The 21,948-nt window shown below is 42.7% G+C and overlaps 1 protein-coding gene across 1 annotated transcript in view; it reads left to right on the top strand.

Annotated features, from left to right (window-relative positions):
• Positions 1-20,677, top strand: part of LOC120061572 (disks large-associated protein 4-like) — a 31,164-nt gene extending 10,487 nt beyond the window's left edge. Inside the window, exons 5-10 of the mRNA XM_039011482.1 lie at positions 13,608-14,041; positions 14,173-14,264; positions 15,708-16,147; positions 16,958-17,049; positions 17,539-17,682; positions 17,797-20,677. Coding sequence (XP_038867410.1) covers positions 13,608-14,041; positions 14,173-14,264; positions 15,708-16,147; positions 16,958-17,049; positions 17,539-17,682; positions 17,797-18,021 — 1,427 coding nt within the window. The 3' untranslated portion in view covers positions 18,022-20,677. The remainder of the gene's footprint in view (positions 1-13,607; positions 14,042-14,172; positions 14,265-15,707; positions 16,148-16,957; positions 17,050-17,538; positions 17,683-17,796) is intronic.
• Positions 20,678-21,948: the final 1,271 nt, after the last annotated feature.

The raw sequence follows: 21,948 nt of genomic DNA, 5'->3' as shown, positions 1-21,948 counted from the left end.
TAGTAGTCCCTGTCCAGCTTGTCTGCCGTTTTCTCTCATCAGCCCTTTCCGTCCCCTCTGGGTTTGGGCAACCAGCCTAGTTCTCCAGCAGACAGCCAGTCTGCATGTCACCCTGCCACTATAATGCTGTTAATCTGGGGCTAATCCAACCCCCGGCCGTGCCTTGTGCAGATTGGGAACACTCACAGGAGCACCTATTAAAGGTTTCCAAGGCAGCACTAGTCCAACACACAGTGGGGGCATGGATGTTTAGTGTTGCAGACAGGAAGGAATGCAGGAATCAGCTCTGGAGTCACCAGACCACCAAGCTCCCATTCAATGGGTTGCAATGGCAGACATGTTGTAGAATGTTCAGAGAAAGAACATACATGCTGATTTTTCTATCTGCAGCGTTTAGAACTGTGTTCCCTCAAGGTTGGGAAAACAACAAAATCAGCACTGTCTCATCTCTCCCCGCTGAGGCTAGTTTGCGTAATTAACACACATCTCAACTGGCAGGATGAGGAGTGCACAAAAATAAGCCCAACCATAATTAAACTGTCAAAATCCCACAGCAATCTCCAGACACTTGACATCCCAAGAGAGCAGAGAACTGCTGTCGGGCTGTCCCCGACAACAATTATTGGTTGACCAAGAGTCAGTCGTCTGTTCTTTCGACTAATCGATTGGTAGAAATGTTCAAATGTGTATTTTTCCATATATAGACACATCCTATGTGTTTTAATCAAATCAACCATATGCACTGAGCTTGTCTAATGGTTTAAGCACACTGTTTGATGAAATAATTAAGACACAAATGACTAGAGGCAGTCGGATTGCAATTGATTTGATTGTGCCGGACTGGCTTAGACTTATTGCGCTGTGTTAAAAAAAAAATGACAGTGACACTGACTTGCACCCGTTGTCTCTCTCCTCACTGCTGCAGCGACCACCACAGAACATGTTTATCGCGCTGTCCGTGTTGCTGAAGCTGCAACATAATTACAGCCATTTCTGACCCGAAAAGTTCTGTTATCAAAATCCCTCATTTGTTTAGGAAAAACATTCCCTATTCCCTCAACCCTTGCTCTCTTTACGTGACACGTATGCATCGCATGCACGTGACCAATAGGGCCTGCCCTATAGCATATCATAATCACGTCAATAAATTGGCTATAACAAACTCTGAACACAATAACAGCAAAATGGATGCAGAGGACATGACAAACTCGAAATGGGAATGTTTACTGGCTGCTCAGGAGGTAAAGGGGAAGTCAGATGTGTGGAATAAATTTGACTAGTTGCGGAAAATACTTGAGATCAAGAAAAAGGTAAGGATAATGTATACAACACTAAATAAATGATAAGTGTACCAGAGAGTGTTGTGATGTTTTGTTAAGCCTTTATTACAGCAAAGACTAAGAACTGTCACATTCATTGGTGAATGCAATTTCCAAAATGGAACGGTTTTATTGTTTATGCTAATTATTCAAGGTACGCTTTATTTTAAAACTAAAATGCTTGATTGCGTATTAAATCATGAATGACTCCTATGCTGTGTGGTGACTTGAATAAATGATTGATTGACACAGTAGCCTACATAAGTATTGAAATATAGTCCTAAATTAGTTATGGTATTAAGACTAAACAGGATGTGCTCTTAGGCTTACAGCTCGATGGTGGTTATACAAGGCTGCTATACTAAGCCTACTACTGATAAAGACATAACTTATAATTATGATAATGAGATCAAGAAAAAGGGGGGTTATAATTTTTTGGACAATTTGGAACAGTGTAAACAAATTAATTCTAAAACGAGAGACCTAATTAAGTTGGTTTCCTCTCACTTTTCTTAGACAAGGCAAGGGCTGTTTTTTCCCCCATCTCATTCTGCTGCTGCCTCCGCCGCATTGTTCTCAACACCATTATGCTGATTAACTTTGCTATTATGCACATAGCAACATGGTCTAGGAAAAGGTGGCAATTCAACACCGCACTGATGTGTTTCAGAACCGCGGATAGCGACCACTATCCAATGAGGAAGAAATTGCATTTTTATTCATGTTGCACCGTTGTTCTGACATAATATAACCATATAGAATTTCAGTAGCACATCTCAGAGTGATGGACTGTGCCATCCCCACAGCCTCCACAATGGATTAGTCCACTCAGACAGGCGTGAATCAGACAGTTGTTTTATGGTGTCTTGCTATTGCTCGACTAAAGAAATCTTGGTCGACCAAAAGCCTATCGACCAAACAATCGATCGGTCGACTAAATGGGGTCAGCCCTACAGAGAACAGAACTGATTTTAAATCTGCGGGTACAAACGATGAGTACAGAGGGTGAAATGAGACTGGGTCACGTCAGTGTCATTTATCTGGTCTTATTTGAACTGTCTGCTGGTCCGTTACTGGATATCAGATACGTCTCTCACACGTGCTGGTAGAGCTAGTATTTCCTGGAGCGTTAACTGCAATGCCTTTAACAAGAAATCCAATTTAGGTTAACTAAAATCACCAACTTGTGATGATCACCAACATGCTGACAGTGCTGTTATGGATGTTAAGTGCTTTCCGAGCAGGAGAAACCCCATGAGCCCCACCTAGAAACAGCCTTTTGCCTACTCTCCTAACACCTTTCCCTTTGATCAGTGCATGATAGACCGCTCCCCATCAGTTATAATCAACAACACTGACTGTAAAACAACTTTAGTGCTGATAAAATTCCAGTTCTGTAATTAACTCATGCCTTGTGTATGAACATAGCTCGGGCAAGACAGGTATAACCCTGAATGCAAAGTAAAGGTGTGATTCACCGACGCATTCACTACTCATGTTATCAGATATCCAAGTGCTCAGTGTTTTTGGAGGTGAACAGGGTACATGTTTTTCCCTACTAGTATCAGATACTTAGGGCTGGCATTATCTGTGGAGCCAGTGGTTGAGTAGTAGCATAGCTGGTTGGCACTGACCCCACAGGAGCAGAGGTTCAAGGCAGCTTAGTTTATCTACCCCATAATCACCTCTGGGTTGGCAGCCCATGATCATGGAGTAGAAGAGGGCAGGGCAAGTGTAGTACAAATCACAGCAAGACTGGACAGAGAGCATTTCTGCCAACAGTATGAATAATATGTAGTGCTACAGCTTTAGTGAGTGCTTATTTCTGTCATTAGTGTTACTGATGGAATATTACTTTTTTTCTATGACATTTGTTTGAGGGAGTAGGCTCTCTGTCAGTCTGGGCATTATACATGTTTGTGTGTACTGTGTATGGTCCACGCTAGCCTCATAGACATGGGTATCAAGAGGCTTGTGGTACTTAGAACGTGACAACACGGAACACGTTACATTAATTCACTCGTTTAGTCTTGTGTGTCTATGCTGGGCATTTGAGGAATGTGTCTCGTTCTCAGGGAGTAAATGTCCCTTTGTCCTAGGCTGGCGCTGGGCCCAGAGTCGAGGCTGTTGCTGCTCTTACAGCAATGTGTAAGACAGCATTTCTCTCTGTGGCCCCTGGATTCCACAGCCCTGTTTGTGTGCATTGGTGACATTTTAATGATGGATTAAATGGAGCAGCCTGGCGTTTGTTGATGACTGATCTCATGTCTACACTACCCTGTTGATTTAAACAAAGGATTTTGAAGGAAGTTTGGTCACACCAACATTAGCCTATATAGGACAGGCGTTTCCCTTCGTAACAGTGAATCGACTGTGAAACAGGCCGAGGCAAACCCATGTAATTACCCTGCCCTTGTTTAATTATTTTTGTTAACCTTTATTAACTAGGCAAGTCGGTTAAGAACAAATTCTTATTTATAGTAACTGTCTACCAGGGCCAAACCCTAACCCGGACAACGCTGGGCCAATTGTGCGCCTCCCTATGGCACTCCAAATCATGGCTGGTTGTGATACAGCCTGGAATCGAACCTCGGTCTGTAGTGATGCCTCTAGCACTGAAATGCAGTGCCTTAGACTGCTGTACCACTCAGGAGCCCTTGCAGTAGTGAAGTATGTAGGTTATTCCCTACAGTTACCGGAAATAGTGATACCAACTTTTTTTTAATTCAGCCTGTGACTGTGTGTGTGTAGTCATGTGTGGGAGTAGACTTGGAGCCCATATGATTTGATGAATGTGGTAACTGGACTAGAGGTCGACCGATTATGATTTTTCAACACCGATACCGATTTTTTTGCAGGACCAAAAAAGCCGATAACGATTAATTGTCTTTTTTTTGTTGTTGAATTTTTTTTAAATTATACAGTTGAAGTCGGAAGTTTACATACACCTAGGTTGGAGTCATTACAACTCGTTTTTCAACCACTCCACAAATGTCTTGTTAACAAACTGTAGTTTTTGCAGATTGGTTAGGACATCTACTTTGTGCATGACACAAGTAATTCTTCCAACAATTGTTTACAGACAGATTATTTCACTTAGAATTCACTGTATCACAATTCCAGTGGGTCAGAAGTTTACATGCACTAAGTTGACTGTGCCTTTAAACAGCTTGGAAAATTACAGAAAAATATGTCATGGCTTTAGAAGATTCTGATAGGCTAATTGACATCATTTGAGTCAATTGGAGATGTACTTGTGGATGTATTTCAAGGCCTACCTTCAAAACTCAGTGCCTCTTTGCTTAACATCAAAAGAAATCAGACAAGACCTCAGAAAATAAATTGTAGACTTCCACAAGTCTGGTTCATCCAATTTCCAAATGCCTGAAGGTACCACGTTCAACTGTACAAACAATAGTACGCAAGTATTAACACCATGGGACCACGCAGCTGTCATACCGCTCAGGAAGGAGACGCGTTCTGTCTCCTAGAGGTGAACGTACTTTGGTGCGAGTAGTGTAAATCAATCCCAGAACAACAGCAAAGGACCTTGTGAGGATGGTGGAGGAAACAGGTACAAAAGTATCTACATCCACAGTAAAACGAGTCCTATATCGACATAACCTGAAAGGCCGCTCAGCAAGGAAGAAGCCACTGCTCCAAAACCGCCAAAAAAAGCCAGACTGGTTTGCAACTGCACATGGGGACAAAGATCGTACTTTTTGGAGAAATGTCCTCTGGTCTGATGAAACAAATATAGAACTGTTTGGCCATAATGACCATTGTTATGTTTGGAGGAAAAAGGGGGAGGCTTGCAAGCCCGAAGAACACCATCTCAACCGTGATGCACGGGTCTGACAGCATCATGTTGTGGGGGTGCTTTGCTGCAGGAGGGACTGGTGCACATAAAAAAACATCATGAAGGAGGATTATTATGTGGATATATTGAAGCAACATCTCAAGACATCAGTCAGGAAGTTAAAGCTTGGTTGCAAATGGGTCTTCCAAATGGACAATGACCCCAAGCATACTTCCAAAGTTGTGACAAAATGGCTTAAGGACAACAAAGTCAAGGTATTGGAGTGGCCATCACAAAGCCCTGACATCAATCCTATAGAAAATTTGTGGGCAGAACTGAAAAAGCGTGTGAGCAAGGAGGCCTACAAACCTGACTCAGTTACACCAGCTCTGTCAGGAGGAATGGGCCAAAATTTACCCAATTTATTGTGGGAAGCTTGTGAAAGGCTACCTGTAACGTTTGACCCAAGTTAAAAAGTTTAAAGGCAATGCTACCAAATACTAATTGAGTGTATGTAAACTTCTAACCCACTGGGAATGTGATGAAAAAAAATAAAAGCTGAAATAAATAAATAATTCTCTACTATTATTTTGACATTTCACATTCTTAAAATATAGTGATGATCCTAACTGAACTAAGACAGGGAATTTTTACTAGGATTAAATGTCAGGAATTGTGAAACTAAGTTTAAATGTATTTGGCTAAGGTATGTAAACTTCTGACTTCAACTGTATATATATTTGTAATGACAATTAACACAATACTGAATGAACAATGAACACTTATTTTAACTTAATATAATACATAAATAAATCTATTTAGTCTCAAATAAATAATGAAACATGCTCAATTTGGTTTAAATAATGCAAAACAGTGTTGGAGAAAAAAGGAGAAGTGCAATATGTGCCATGTAAAAAAGCTAACGTTTAAGTTCCTTACCCAGAACATATGAAAGCTGGTGGTTCAATATTCCCAGTTCTTCAATATTCCCAGTTAAAAAGTTTTAGTTTGTAGTTATTATAGGAATTATGACGCGTCAACTATTTCTCTATACCATTTGTATTTCATATACCTTTGACTATTGGCTGTTCTAATAGGCACTTTAGTATTGCCAGCCTAATCTCAGGAGTTGATAGGCTTGAAGTCAAAAACAGCGCTGTGATCAAGCATTGCTAAGAGCTGCTGGCAAACGCAGGAAAGTACTGTTTGAATGAATGCTTATGAGCCTGCTGCTGCCTACCACCGCTCAGTCAGTCTGCTATATCAAATCATAGACTTAATTATAATATAATAAACACAGAAATTCAAGCCTTTTGTCATTAATATGGTCAAATCCGGAAACTATCATTTAGAAAACAAAATGTTTATTCTTTCAATGAAATACGGAACCGTTCCGTATTTTATCGAAGGGGTGGCATCCCTAAGTCTAAATATTGCTGTTACATTGCACAACCTTCAATGTTATGTCATAATTCTGTAAAATTCTGGCAAATTAGTTCACAACGAGCCAGGCGGCCCAAACTATTGCATATACCCTGACTCTGCTTGCACTGAACGCAAGAGAAGTGACACAATTTCCCTAGTTAATATTGCCTGCTAACATGAATTTCTTAACTAAATATGCAGGTTTAAAAATATATACTCATGTGTATTGATTTTAAGAAAGGCATTGATGTTTATGTACATTTGTGCAAAGATTGTGCTTTTTTCAGCAATGCGCTTTTGTTAAATCATCACCCGTTTGGCGAAGTTGAAGTAGGCTGTGATTTGATGATAATCAATGCGGTGGCTGTTAATTTATATGCAATGCAGGACAAGCTAGTTAACCTAGTAATATCATCAACCATGTGTAGTTAACTAGTGATTATGTGAAGATTGGTTGTTTTTTTTATACGGTAAGTTTAATGCTAGCTAGCAACTTACCTTGGCTCCTTGCTGCACTCGCGTAACAGGTGGTCAGCCTGCCACGCAGTTTCCTCGTGGATTGTAATGTAATCGTCCATAATCGGTGTCCAAAAATGCTGATTATCGATTATGAAAACTTAAAATCGGCCCTAATTAATCGGCAGCTGTTTAAATAGCTAGCCAGCTAAGTACAGTGCCTTGCGAAAGTATTCACCCGCGTTAGCATTTTGTTGCCTTACAACCTGGAATTAAAATAGATTTTTGGGGGAGTTTGTATCATTTCATTTACACAACATGCCTACCACTTTGAAGATGCAAAATATTTTTTCTTGTGAAACAAACAAGAAATAAGACAAACTGAACTTGAGCGTGCATAACTATTCACCCCCCCCCCCCAAGTCAATACTTTGTAGAGCCATCTTTTGCAGCAATTACAGCTGCAAGTCTCTTGGGGTATGTCCCTATAAGCTTTGCACATCTAGCCACTGGGATTTTTCCCCCTTCTTCAAGGCAAAACTGCTCCAGCTCCTTCAAGTTGGACGGGTTCCTGCTGGTGTACAGCAATCTTTAAGTCATACCACATTCTCAATTGGATTGAGGTTCGGGGTTTGACTAGGCCATTGCAAGACATTTAAATGTTTCCCCTTAAACCACTCGAGTGTTGCTTTAGCAGTGTGCTTGGGGTCATTGTCCCGCTGGAAGGTGAACCTCCGTCCCAGTCTCAAATCTCTGGAAGACTGAAACAGGTTTCCCTCAAGAATGTCCCTGTATTTAGTGCCATCCTTCAATTCTGAATAGTTTCCAAGTCCCTGCCAATGAAAAACATCCCCACAGCATGATGCTGCCACCACCATGCTTCACGGTGGGGCTGGTGTTCTCGGGGTGATGAAAGGTGTTGGGTTTGTGCCAGACATAGCATTTTCCTTGATGGCCAAAAAGCTACATTTTAATCTCATCTAACCAGAGTACCTTTTTCCATATGTTTGGGGAGTCTCCCACATGCCTTTTGGCGAACACCAAACGTGTTTACTTATTTCTTTCTTTAAGCAATGGCCACTCTTCCGTATAGCCCAGCTGCAAAAAGCAATCTATCATTCAGGCCATGGGCTTGCATTCATGATGAGATTGTAAGCTAGCTAAATTAGAACAAGTGTGACTAAAACCAGTGTGGCAAATGTTTTCAGTCATCAGCGCATGCCATTTTGCAGAAATATATAGCCAATAAATGTTGTATTGAATAACAGTGTAATTTACATTATGGTTTCAGTAAGAAAACAGTAACTGCTAGCGTGTGGTTGTCACACAATGGTGATAACCACTGAGGTATAATAAGAAATGAAGATGTCCAGGATGTCCGCCCGTAAAAAAAAAAAAGAGGATGTCCGTCCCTTTTTCTCCCAATTTCGTGGTATCCAATTGGTAGTGTCTACTGTCTTGTCTCATCGCTGCAACTCCCGTACGGACTCGGGAGAGGCGAAGGTCGAGAGCCATGCGTCCTCCGAAACACAACCCAACCTAGCCGCACTGCTTCTTGACACAACGCATATCCAACCCGGAAGCCAGCCGCACCAATGTGTCGGAGGAAACACGGTACACCTAGCGACTTGGTCAGCGTGCACTGCGCCCGGCCAGCCACAGGAGTCGCTAGTGCGCGATGAGATAAGGATATCCCTGCCGGCCAAACCCTCCCTAACCTGGACGACACTGGGCCAATTGTGCGCCACCCCATGGGCCTCCCGGTCGGCTGCGGCAAAGCCTGGGCTCGAACCCAGAATCTCTGTCTTAAGGCACAGTGCCTTAGACCACTGCGCCACCCGGGAGGCCCGCCCGTTGTTTTCACAGTAATTTACTGCGTAAAGGTGTTGACTAAAGTGTCTTATTAGGAATTTTCAAATCTGACTTCTCTGTGGCCATCTATGAACATTTTTCTTTCTGAGCCGGAAGTCAAAACTGCACTACCGAAGCAAAACTGTAGGAGCACTCAAACCCGTGCTTCTAGACCGGAACCTTAACCCCTAGAGCAGGTTGAGCGCTTCAAGTTCCTTGGTGTCCACATTACCAACAAACTAACATGGTCCATGCACACCAAGACAGTTGTGAAGAGGGCACGACAAAAGCTATTCCCCCTCTGGAGACTGAAAAGATTTGGCATTGGTCCTCAGAAGATTCTACAGCTGCACCATCAAGAGCATCCTGACTGGTTGCATCACTGCCTGGTATGGCAACTGCTCGGCCTCTGACCGCAAGGCACTACAGAGGGTAGTGCATACGGCCCAGTACATCACTGGGGCCAAGCTTCCTGCCATCTAGGACCTCTATACCAAGCGGTGTCAGATGAAGGCCCTAAAAATTGTCAAAGACTTCAACCACCCGTCATGGACTGTTCTCTCTGCTACCTCACGGCAAGCGGTACCGGAGCGCCAAGTGTAGATCCAAGAGGCTTCTTCTACCCACAAGCCATAAGACTCCTGAACACCTAATCAAATGGCTACCCCCCTCTCTTTTATGCAAAGGTTTGGGGTCACTTAGAAATGTCCTTGTTTTTTAAAGAAAAGCACATTTTTTTTTGTCAATTTAAAATAACATCAAATGTGTAGACATTGTTAATATTGAATAGACTGATGAGTTTCAGAAGAAAGGTCTTTGTTTCTGCCTATTTTGAGCCTGTAATCAAACCCACAAATGCTGATGCTCCAGATACTCAACTAGTCTAAAGGTCAGTTTTATTGCTTCTTTAATCAGGACAACAGTTTTCAGCTGTGCTAACATAATTGCAAAAGGGTTTTCTAAGGATCAATTAGCCTTTTAAAATGATACACTTGGATTTGCTAACACAATGTGCCATTGGAGCACAGGAGTGATGGTTGTTGATAATGGGCCTCTGTACGCCTATGTAGATATTCCATAAAAAATCTGCCGTTTCCAGCTACAATAGTCATTTACAACATTAACAATGTCTACACTGTGTATTTCAAATCAATTTGATGTTATTTTAATGCACATACATCCAGATAATGCTGCGTACCATTTTGCGCAATGACACTAAGTATGATCGAGGCATTGTCTACTTCATGTAGCTAACATATTCATGCTTCGCCTATTCCTATTTTGATTTGAAAGATGCTGTTGCACAAATAACATGCTAATTTAGTCCTACACTATCACTGTTATCAGGCTGTATAGCTAGTTACATTATCCTGACTACATTTATTAGCTAGCTAGCGATTAGCATTAGCGGCTAACACAACTTAGCCACAACTTGCTAAGAAAAGAAACTAGCTCTTTGCAGATGTAAGAAACACAAACTAATAGTAGAACGCTTGTGGATTTATATTAAGAAGTGGAAACTGCATCGGAGTCATCAACATTGTTGCATGTGCTGCATTGACCATGCAGACTGAACGCAAGTGTCTCGTGGTCGAGCAAATGCGCTCCTTTAGTGGTGGGGCTAGGTCTGTGGAAAGCAGCACAATGCGAGAGAGCAGAGAGGGATGACTCAAGTAATGGAGTAAACTATAAAAATGGACGTTACAGACGGTGTGTCACAAACCTCTAATTCCTCCCAATCCCGGATCCGGGAGCACCCCCATCAGTAAAAAAGCTGACTAGCATAGCCTAGCATAGCGTCACAAGTAAATACTAGCATCTAAATATCATTAAATCACAAGTCCAAGACACCAGATGAAAGATACACATCTTGTGAATCCAGCCATCATTTCTGATTTTTAGAATGTTTTACAGGGAAGACACAATATGTAAATCTATTAGCTAACCACGTTAGCAAAAGACACCACTTTTTTTACTCCACCATTTTTTTCCTGCATAGGTAGCTATCACAAATTTGACCAAATAAAGATATAAATAGCCACTAACCAAGAAACAACTTCATCAGATGACAGTCTGATAACATATTTATTGTATAGCATATGTTTTGTTAGAAAAAATGTGCATATTTCAGGTATAAATCATAGTTTACCATTGCAGCCACCATCACAACTCTCACCAAAGCGACTAGAATAACTACAGAGAGCAACGTGAATTACCTAAATACTCATCATAAAACATTTCTGAAAAATACACAGCGTACAGCAAATGAAAGACAAACATCTTGTGAATCCAGCCAATATTTCAGATTCTTTAAGTGTTTTACAGCGAAAACACAATATAGCATTATATTAGCTTACCACAATAGCCAGAAACACAAGCCATTTACCAGCAGCAAAGGTTAGCGATCGTAAGAAACAAGCAAAAGATATATAATTTTTGACTAACCTTCATAAACTTCTTCAGATGACAGTCCTGTAACATCATATTACACAGTGCATATAGGGTTTGTTCGAAAATGTGCATATGTAGCGGCACAAATCGTGGTTATACAATGTGATTAGTGGCCAAACTTCAAGCAATCTGTCCGGCGCCATCTTGGAGAGGCACCTAATCTAATCGATAACTAATCATAAACTTGACTAAAAAATACAGGTTGGACAGCATATGACAGATACATTAGTTCTTAATGCAACCGCTGTGCTAGATTTTTAAAATTAACGTTACTACGCATACAGCGTGCGCTAAAGCGAGACCGCACCGAAATTCATGGCGGAATTATTGTTTAACATTTGTCAACATAAATACGAATTAACAGCATAAAGACTTCTTACTATTTGCTGAGCTTCCATCAGAATCTTGGGCAAGGTGTCCTTTCTCCAGAACAATCGTCTTTTGGTTGAAAGATGTCCTCTTCTCCTGTAGAAATAGCAGCTAACGCTAGCCATGTGCCGGAGAGGTGTCCAACTCCCGATAGCGCGTGACAAAGAAATTCCAGAAAATCGCAATAAACTGATATAAACTGCTATAAGTCGGTTTAAATTAACTACCTTATGAAGTTTTTAAGACAAAAATCAAATTAAATCAGAGCCGGAGATATAGAACTGCTAAAACGAAAGCTTTTCAAGACGCCATGGTGATGTCCCTCCTGCGTCAGGCCCCCCGTTGAAAAGATCGGACCTTCCGTTCCAAGAGCTTTTATAGTGCCCCAGATGGTGCAATCCACTCCATTCAAATTCTCACCGCTTACTGACATCTAGAGGAAGGCGTATGCAGTGCATGTAGCCCCATAGCTTACATGGGAATTTATAAACTGACCCTAGAACAGAGACCTCGATTTCAGAAATCTCACTTCCTGACAGGAAGTGTGCTGCAGAATGAGTTCTGTTTCACTCAGAGAAATAATTCAAACGGTTTTAGAAACTAGAGAGTGTTTTCTATCCAATAGTAATAATAATATGCATATTGTACGAGCAAGAATTGAGTACGAGGCAGTTTAATTTGGGAACGAATTTTTACAAAGTCGAAATGGCGCCCCCCTATTGACAAGATTAACAAATATTCAAATACCATTTATAGAAGGTAAAGTAAAAACCCAAACCGGTCCCTGCATCAATACCAGTGTTTTTACACCGAACAAAAATATAAACGCAACATGTAAAGTGTTGGTCCCAACTTTCATGAGCTGAAATAAAAGATCCCAGAAATGTTCCATTCACACAAAAAGCTAATTTGTTTACATCCCTGAAAGGTTTGTCACGCAACACAATGCCAGAGATGTCTCAGGTCTTTGAGGGAGCGTGCAATTAGGAATACCAACCAGCACTGTTTCCCGAGAATCTAATATTCAATTCAGAACCATAGGCCACCTCCAATGTCGTTTTAGAGAATTTGGCCATTCGTCCAACCGGCCTCACAACCGCAGACCACGCGTAACCATGCCATCCCTGGACATCCACATCCAGCTTCTTCACCTGTGGGCTCGTCAGAAGGGGGAGGGCGGGGTGCTGAGAAGTGTTTCTGTCTGTGGGGGGAAAAACTCATTCTGATTTGGCTGGGCCTGGCTCCCCAGTAGGTGGGCTTTGCTCCCAAGTGGGTGGGCCTATGCCCTCACAGGCCCACCTATGGCTGCACCCCTGTGCAGTAATGTGAAATCCATAGATTTAAGGCCAAATGAATTTATTTCAATTGACTGATTTTTCAGTAAAATCTTAAATTGTTACATGTTGCGTTCTACTTTTTGTTCAGTGTAGTAAAATAGTTTACCGCCCAGCCCTAAATTCTCATTGTTCAAATGTATTTGTTTTCAATAAACATTTTGAGAAAAAATATGATTTACAAGTAGTCAACAATCCTAAGCCACCCCCGTCTGTTTTGCCCCATAGTTGCGCAATTGTCGGTTTTGTTGCTAAACAACCACCCCGTCTATAGTCCCATGATAATTAACATTATTTGGTAGCTAGCTAGGCAGGTAAGGGATGTCAATGGAACTGAAAAAGCAGGATGACAGGAAACATGGAGTAGTGGGTGTGTGAGGCATAGGAAAATATGTTTAGGAAAATGTGGACTTTTTTTTACCTTTTGAGCTTGCTGCTCTTTTTGCAGTGGTTTGACTTCAGCGATAACCCTCTACTCAGGACTTCTTTCTTTTACAGCTCCATGCAGCTGGTGTGGTGGCTCAGTTGGCGCTACTGGAACTTCCTGCTTTGTCCTGGTTCAGGTTTCACATAATGGTCCTTCTGTCCCTTCTCTCTTCCCAGCACTGCCGACGTGTGTAAGCAGCTCCTGTAAGAAGGCTCCCCCGCCGGTCCCTCCGCGCACCACCTCCAAGCCCTACATCTCTGTGACGGTGCAGAGCAGCACTGAGTCGGCCCAGGACACATACCTGGACCAACAGGACCACCGCAGCGAGGCCAACAGCCAATCAGGACGCAGCAGCAACTCTTCCGGCAGCCTCTGCAGCCTGCGTACAGGCAGCCTGGCCAAGGGCTCAAAGCCCCCGGCCCCCGTTGCCGCCCCTGTCCCTGCCCCGAGGGACTCCCACCCACCACCCTCCTCCACCACCCAGTCTTTGCCCCAGGTCCAGCCCCAGAATGACACTCTAAACCCAGGCCCCAGCCTCACCCCAGACCAGTCCCTGACCCTACCAGAGCCTGTTCCCACCAAAAGGAAGCTCTCATCTATCGGCATCCAGGTGAGCCCAGGAATCAATTTTCTAAATTGGCAAGACCCCGGGTGTTCGGTTTGAATGTCTGACTTACTGTAATGTGCTGCTACACAGAGGATGTGTAGAATGACTCATTCATTGTAATGGTTGACTTGTAGGTGGATTGCGTTCAGCCAATCCAGAGAGAGGATCAACCGCCTCCCTCGACCAAGTTCCAGTCTATTGGAGTGCAGGTGGAGAACGGCAGGCCGTAAGTCAAATCCTTATCAACACAAGATTGTTGCTGTTTAGCTATTATCTCAATCAGCTGTTAAGAGCCACTTAGGTAATAGTCATTTATCATTTTCAAATTGGAGACCTTTACTTTTTTCAGTTACATTTCCCGCACAATCTCTAAATTTAGCCGCTACACATTTGTGTTTGCATCTCCTGCTGTATCAGCCATTACTTATCCATCCATCCACACCCTCTGTAATCCCTGTTTCCTCCATTCCTTCCTCCTGCTATCCCTCCCTCCTGCCATCCCTCCCTTTTCTCCAGGCAGTTGCCAAGGTCACTTAGCGAGCTAGCGCTGGCAGCATTAGTGTAGCGTCTCTCTTTCTGATTGATGGCCTGTTTCTCCTATTTTGGCCACAGTGGAGGAGGCAGAGGGCTGTGAAGAACTGGCCATTTAAACAGCCTAGTGCAGAGTAATTCCCCATAATCGCTCTGGATAAGAGTGTCTACTACATATAAATGTAATTGGTTGGACTTGGCTGTTCTTCTCCCTATCCCTTAAAGCTGTAATCCATCTGCCTTTTCTTGTCTTCTCTCGATCACTCTCTCTGCCCTCATCCATCTCTCGCACGTCTTGCCGTTTCTGCATTTACTGGAAAGGCAAAGAGACGGGCAATGTGCTTTCAGCTCCTCTCATTTTTATTTAATTTATTTAACTAGGCAAGTCAGTTAAGACCAAATTCATATTTACAATGACGGCCTACCGGGGAACAGTGGGTTAACTGCCTTGTTCAGGGGCAGAACAACAGATTTTTACCTTGTCAGCTCGGGGATTCGATCCAGCAACCTTTCGGTTACTGGCCCAACGCTCTGACCACTAGGCTACCTGCCGCCCCTCATGTCCTATACCTGTCAATCAAACTCCACTTCATAATGATGGCTTACTGTGTATGCCTGTCATTGGGAGAGGAAGTCTGACCTAGGTATTGGCTTCATAACTGTCCTTGGTCTATTTATTTGGGATACAGAGGAACAGCCTGTTAAATTGTGTGCGTGTGTGACTGAGACCTAGATTCAATGACATCAAGCATTAACAGGCGATAGCCAGCACCTGCATGGCTGATGATCTGGCGTTGTCGGAGGTGTAACTGCATTGGAGCTGTCAAATTGACAAGCAGCTGCTCTTGTGATCATTGTCACGAAGCCACGCCCAGTAAGAAGTTCAGAATCAGAAAGTGTAGGCTACATAGAAATATAGTTCCACCTCAGACACCGGCAAAACAACCACTATGCCAATGTCGGCTAGTACAGATCTAGTAGAATCAAGCCCTCGGTGTTCCAGTATTCTCTGGAACACCGTGCGGACAGAGGTGGCGCAGTGATGTGTTGGTCGTCAGGCCCCAAGGTCGACCTTTTCTACATCCACAGTGAATGATCTCCGACCTGCACCAATACTAATCCGTGTGTGTCCGTCCAGACTCAGCCGGGCCAGCAGCATGGCTTCCAGACAGGAGACAGAGACAGAGCCTCAAGACTCTAAACAAGACGCCCCTACCTCAGAAAACAACAGTACAGTCCACTGCAACAGCCAGCTGCTAGACCCCGACCCCGCTGCTTCCAACGGTAAGGAGTGTGCGGTGGTGCGGCAGCCCCCTAAACATCCCTCTTTCCCGGCTAGAGCATCCGCCTCCCTCCCAGAGAGCCTGGACCCGACCTTGGATCCCTCCTTCCTGCCCCCTCCGGACCCTAGCTTGGTGAGTGGAAACGGCAGTGCCCAGGGAGATGCGGCCGCACCCAGCACCTGCCTCCGGGACGGCAACTGGTTTCTCAAACTTCTACAGGCTGAGACGGCACGCATGGAAGGCTGGTGTCAACAGATGGAGCAGGAGACCAAAGACAAGAACATCTCAGAGGAGGGTACGAGACACACAGTACACCATACTCACTCTAGCTAAATGTATACGAGACATACTATACTCACTCTGATAGGAATACAGGGGCTTTCGGAGAGTAAGAGACAGGCAATCATACGCACTGTATACAGTAGACCAAATCAGTTCAATAGCAGTATTTGACTAAAGGAAATTAGAGAGAATCTATCAGTGGATTTGGCATTGAAAATATGTCCTCGTCTCTGAAACCCTAAGACAAGACAGTCCTTATCAACTGCTGTTAGCGATTGGAGATGCCAGGGCAGGACATGCTAATGGTTAGCAGCTAACGCTGCTCATTATCTAGTGGATCGGAGCTTCCCTTCAGCATTCTAGAGCTACTGTAGACATTTAATCTCTTTGATCTTCCTATGATCTGTCTCAGGCAGACAGATAATATTCCTCCACCTGTATTGCAGGGATTTAATGATTGTGTAATGAACACGATTGACTCCCACATCAGATTGTTCATCAGCTCTTTTCTCACTGGACCTGTACTGTATAGACTTACTTTATTATGCAAATGTTAAGACTGAAGTTTAACAGTGTATAAGGTCCTTTAAAAAAGGATGAAGTGTGTCACCAGCAATGTAAATTCCACACTGGAATGAAAATGGTAGCTGAGGACCCGGATTCATGTCAAATGAAGGTCACATAACCATACCATTTTAACAGCATTTTCATTATCCTCAAACTAGATGAATTCACTAAATATTGGTGTCTGCCCATTTGAATAATGTTTAACTACCTGCATGTTGTTGAGGTTGTGATGGCTGACTGGCTGTTATCTGTGTAGTGATGGGCACAGTCCGCAGTGCAGTGGGCAGTGCCCAACTCCTCATAGCCCAGAAGTTCCAGCAGTTCAGAGGACTCTGTGACGAGAACCTTGTGAGTGGCACTAACCCTTCAAAATCCCTGTTGATCTGGCACATTTCAATATGCTGTTTTGAGTGTCTTGGCATGCAGAGGTTGATTTTAAGAGTTCCCCCTGGTGTCAAAATACATGCATACCAGAGGGAGGCATTTTTCTGCTAGGCAATGAGGCAACACCCATTTCTGTAACAAATTACTCATTGGTGCTAAATCTTCCTGAAAGTGAATAATGTTATGATTCATTTTATATTATTTATTTGTCATACACCTACTGGTGCCTAGCCCACATGTGCTTGCAAGACACCATACCATTTTCCTTGTACTCAAAATATATATTTTTACAAATGATACGCACATACAATAATTATGGAAAGTACAGATACCATCTAGCCACACTACACAAGCGGTACTTTTCTCCTCCTGTTATGTAATGTCACTGTGTCTAGACAAGCCAATCACCCCTTCACATTTTAAACCTGCGCTGTCCTTCTTGCTGTCTGTTAGAATGTGAATGCCAACCCTCAGCCCACAGCTCAGGACCTGGCAGGGTTCTGGGACCTACTGCAGCTCTCTGTAGAGGACATCAGTGTCAAGTTTGATGAGCTCTGGCAACTCAAGGCAAACAACTGGCAGCTGCCGGAGAAGAAGGTATTGGAATCACACCACATATCACCTCAATAGATCCTGTTTACATCCTAACAGATATTCTTAATGGGTTTGCTTTGCAACATCTCTTCATCCTAGTCTCTCTCTCATCATCAGGAAGAGAAGAAGCCTGCACCCCCCGTTGTGCCAAAGAAGACATCCAAGCCCAAGCTGAGCCCTGGGAAGGACCGGAGCATAGATTCGGCGGTGGACAAGCAGCGGCAGGAGGCCAGGAAACGCCTGATGGCGGCTAAACGTGCGGCGTCCGTACGACAGAACTCTGCCACGGAAAGCTCAGACAGCATTGAGATCTACGTCCCCGAGGCCCAGACACGCCTCTGAGAATGTACCACCATTGGCACCCTGCTCCCCCCCCCCCCTCCCCACACACACACTAGTGAACACACACACACCTTGCTCCCCATGAAGGAACAGCCTCAAACACAGTAGAGAAACACCCAGGGGCGGAGAGGTCGGTCCCCTAATTTCAGCGCAGCGTCCGATAGGAGGAGAGCACAGGACCGCAAAAAATGCAGAACAATGCAAAACTTTTTCCTTCCTGGCTGCCATGGAGACAGAGACCTGAACAGACATTTAGTACTATTAATATTATATTAAGTATTGTTTTCTCCTAAAATATATCAAGACTGTCTTAAATGTGCAAGTATCTTGGATAAAAGGACATCCTTATTCCTTGTGAGCTGAAGAATCTTGGTATCCCAGAAGTTTACTTTCTTCTCACCCCCTCACTGCTTCTGAGTCTGCGAGCTGGGCTGGGCTCTCTCGTTTACGAGCTACGTACCACCACACTCAGGATACACACAGGTGTACTCACTCCCGGTCCACACACAGTCTTCCTCTTCTCACTTTGTATTAGGCTGCCACTGCATTGGTTGTGGACGGTAGGCTTTACTGTGTATGGAATTAAATCTATATGAGATGATGGGGTTGTCGTGTACAGAGGTAGAACACAGTCAGAAGACCAGAGGAAGACCGTAGCATTAGATCTATCTCACACTCTGGTTATTAGTAGGATGGGTCTTTTTTTTAAATGTTCTTTATCAGATTGTTAGACAAGGTCCAGTGTTCAGTACTAAGTTATTTTTTTATAGAACAGGTACATGTACTGTCATGATGATATTTGCACATGATGCCATCATTAACTCTCACTCACAAACACACACACTGTGCTGTCTGTCAGTGTCTGTGCAGACTCATGTTTTAAGTCTTATATGCCCTTTTAGGGAAGAAGAGATTACTATGGCCAGTTGATGTGTGCTACAGTAGGAATGTAGAATACATTGAAAATAACTTGATGACTGCACCTTCCACTCCAACTGTTTACTCCAGATCAAGTCAGCGCCCTTCTGTTTCCCTGTTTATTTGGTGCAGGGGACCATGTGTATCTCTATTTATTACATTCCCAGTTTCCCACTCAACCTCCTTTACAAGGACTCCAGGCAGAATCGCTCCAATTTGAATCAGAAAGGGAATCGACTATATGCTCCCTGTCTTCCCTGATTACAAAGACTGATTTATTTTCACCTGCATAGGCCAGAGCTCTGCAAGTTGTTTCGGGAGACAACTAGTGTAAGTAAAATGGGACATTTGAGATGGCAACGTAAAAATGATTCTGATGTCCAGTCAAAAAAAACAACCCCTAGCCTCTAAATGTTCATTTTTTTTCAGATCTGAAGCGATAGGTAATAGCCAAACGATATGTAATGAGTGTACCTAGTCATGCAATGTGCTGTGAGGAGCTTCCACGATACTGCTTCCTCCAGTCTAATTCTTAGACTAGAGGTTGTTTTCTGACTGGGCTGAGTTTTCTCAGGGTGAGCGCTCAGTCACTTAACACAGTCAAAACCATAACAGCACTTTGGTCATCATACCCCATTAATAACCACTACTTGATTGGTCAAAGCCTTAACTCAAACTGTCTGAAATGAATAATGATCCAAAAGAATGAATACATACCATACATTATAAAGAAATGTATTTGCATAAGTATCACCCATCTGTGCATTCAAAAGGTGTGAATCAAAGTATTGGTGTCTAGTCAAGTACTATTCCTGTTTTGTTGACGTGTTTCAGACTATGCTCCAGCTGAATTATTGTAGTCATATTAGTGTCTGGCAGCTTGACATTTCATTCCTGTATACAGAAAAATGCACATTGAGGAGATTCAGGGACTAGGGTACATTCTTTTTAAGCATTTTATTTTGTATGAGACATTTCATGTGACCTGTTATGAATTTATGTTTGACCTGTGCCACAATGGTTATTGGTATTTTTCTGGGTTTGGAGAGTTGATGGTGCTGCACAGGATTGACCATTGTACTGAGATGGTGTGGAATTAAATGCCTTTTCAAGAGAAACATTTCAGCATCACTGAAAAACAGGCTTATTCCCACTATCGCAGGACTATAACATGTATGTAAATGAGCTTTCAGCTTTGCATTTCTCGTAACATGAAAGTTAATTTTCACAAATGAATCTTAACGTTCCACTCATTCTCTGAATTCCAAATCAAGCCCCTAACCAAGGTACTCCTGTAGATCTGAAACTATTGGACAGGTTGTAGGCCGTCATTGTAAATAAGAATTTGTTCTTAACTGACTTGCCTAGTTAAATAAAAATAAATAAAGCAATATGGTGCAAGAAATTCCACCCAGTCTAACTGAAGCAAATAACCTCTGATCAAAGGTAATGTGACGTTATGCATAAACCTATGTGAGGGATTGATTTGGAATTTAGAAATGGATCATCTGCAAAATCAGGATCTCAGTACTACTTGTCCCCTTGAAGAGCTGGCTCTCCCCCCAATATGGTCAACACCTTTGTCACATGGCTGCCCCCAATGTGCTGATCTGATCCACAGTCAGTTTTGTATTTTTAGCTCATAATGTCAAAGAATAGAGAGAATTAGAACTGGGAAACTACGGACATGTACATTTCATTGTCGAAAGAAATCATTAAACATCCCTTTGTTACAGTACATTTCCTTGTCACCATCATTATACTGTTCTATTATACTCATTTCTATATGTAATATTAGCTCAGATGTTAATATTACAGATGATCGCTGTCGTCAACAATAGTTGGCTATTTGTTATACCCTAAATGCATGAACCATATCTCTTAGAATGGCCATCCTCATAGCTCAGAGTCATGCAAAGATCCTATTGAGATCACAGTACCAATCACAATCTGTTTTCTGTCAGGGGGTGGAGATGGCTATATTCTGTCTCGTGTCATTCAGGGTTGGTGAATTGGTCTTAGTCAATTGCAAAGATCTTTAACACATTTCACCATATTGATTGAAGATATAAGTGGAGGGAAATCAGACTAAGATTTCATTTTATCATCTATCTTTAATTGTTACAGTGAAATGTGTTAAAGACAGATCTTTGCAATGCACTGGCACAGCATAGGCTCCAGAATGTAGATCTTGTTTCTAGATTAGATTCCTTTCGAATCAGGAGCCTGGAAGGATCAAACCCTTTAGTCCCACACTACTTCAAGAGAACATGGCCTGATCTGGGATCGTCAGGTAGTTTGTATACTTGAGATATAAAGGGCTATAATGGACACAGAAGGGCCAACCCCTGATGGCATATATCCTGTTGAGAATGGATGATGCAAAACTCTTCAGTCATCTGGCTTGGATTGTTAGAACTGATGATCTTGATTGTATCCTTAACGTCAATAACATTTTCCCTTGAATCTCTTTCAGGGTGATGATGGGAGACTAACAAAATTCCCTACTATATCATCTATTCTACATAGATTAACTTTTCTATGGACAGACGCACCTTATAATCTCATTTACCTGACTGTAGCTATACCTCCTTAGACTTGTCACTGGTGATTACACTATCCCCATTAACCAACTCCTCTTTGAGAGATGCAAATAGTGAAACATACATAAATAAATTAGATAAAGAGGACCATTTAGATACTACTGGTCATTATTTACAAATCAAGCACATTCTATTCTATTGATAAGGGGTTGTTCATATGGTATACTAGTTAGACACTGTGAGGGTTGTTTCTTTTGAAAGAATAAAGAATTGTGATTACCATTAAAATATGTGGATATGAATTGTCAGTGTGTGAATAGTGTAAATGCAGAGAAGCAAAATGTATCATAGAGCACCCCCTACTGACATCTAGATGGTAGGCCTATTGACCTCAGACAAACAAACCAATGCCGCGTTCAAGTCATGTCGGAAATTCAGGACCTCCGAGATAAAGCGAGAATCTCAA

This window comes from Salvelinus namaycush, chromosome 16 (assembly GCF_016432855.1).
Source record: "Salvelinus namaycush isolate Seneca chromosome 16, SaNama_1.0, whole genome shotgun sequence".
NCBI classification, from domain to species: domain Eukaryota; kingdom Metazoa; phylum Chordata; class Actinopteri; order Salmoniformes; family Salmonidae; genus Salvelinus; species Salvelinus namaycush.
Note: the sequence above shows the minus strand (reverse complement) of the source record. Positions and strands in the feature narration are given on the sequence as shown.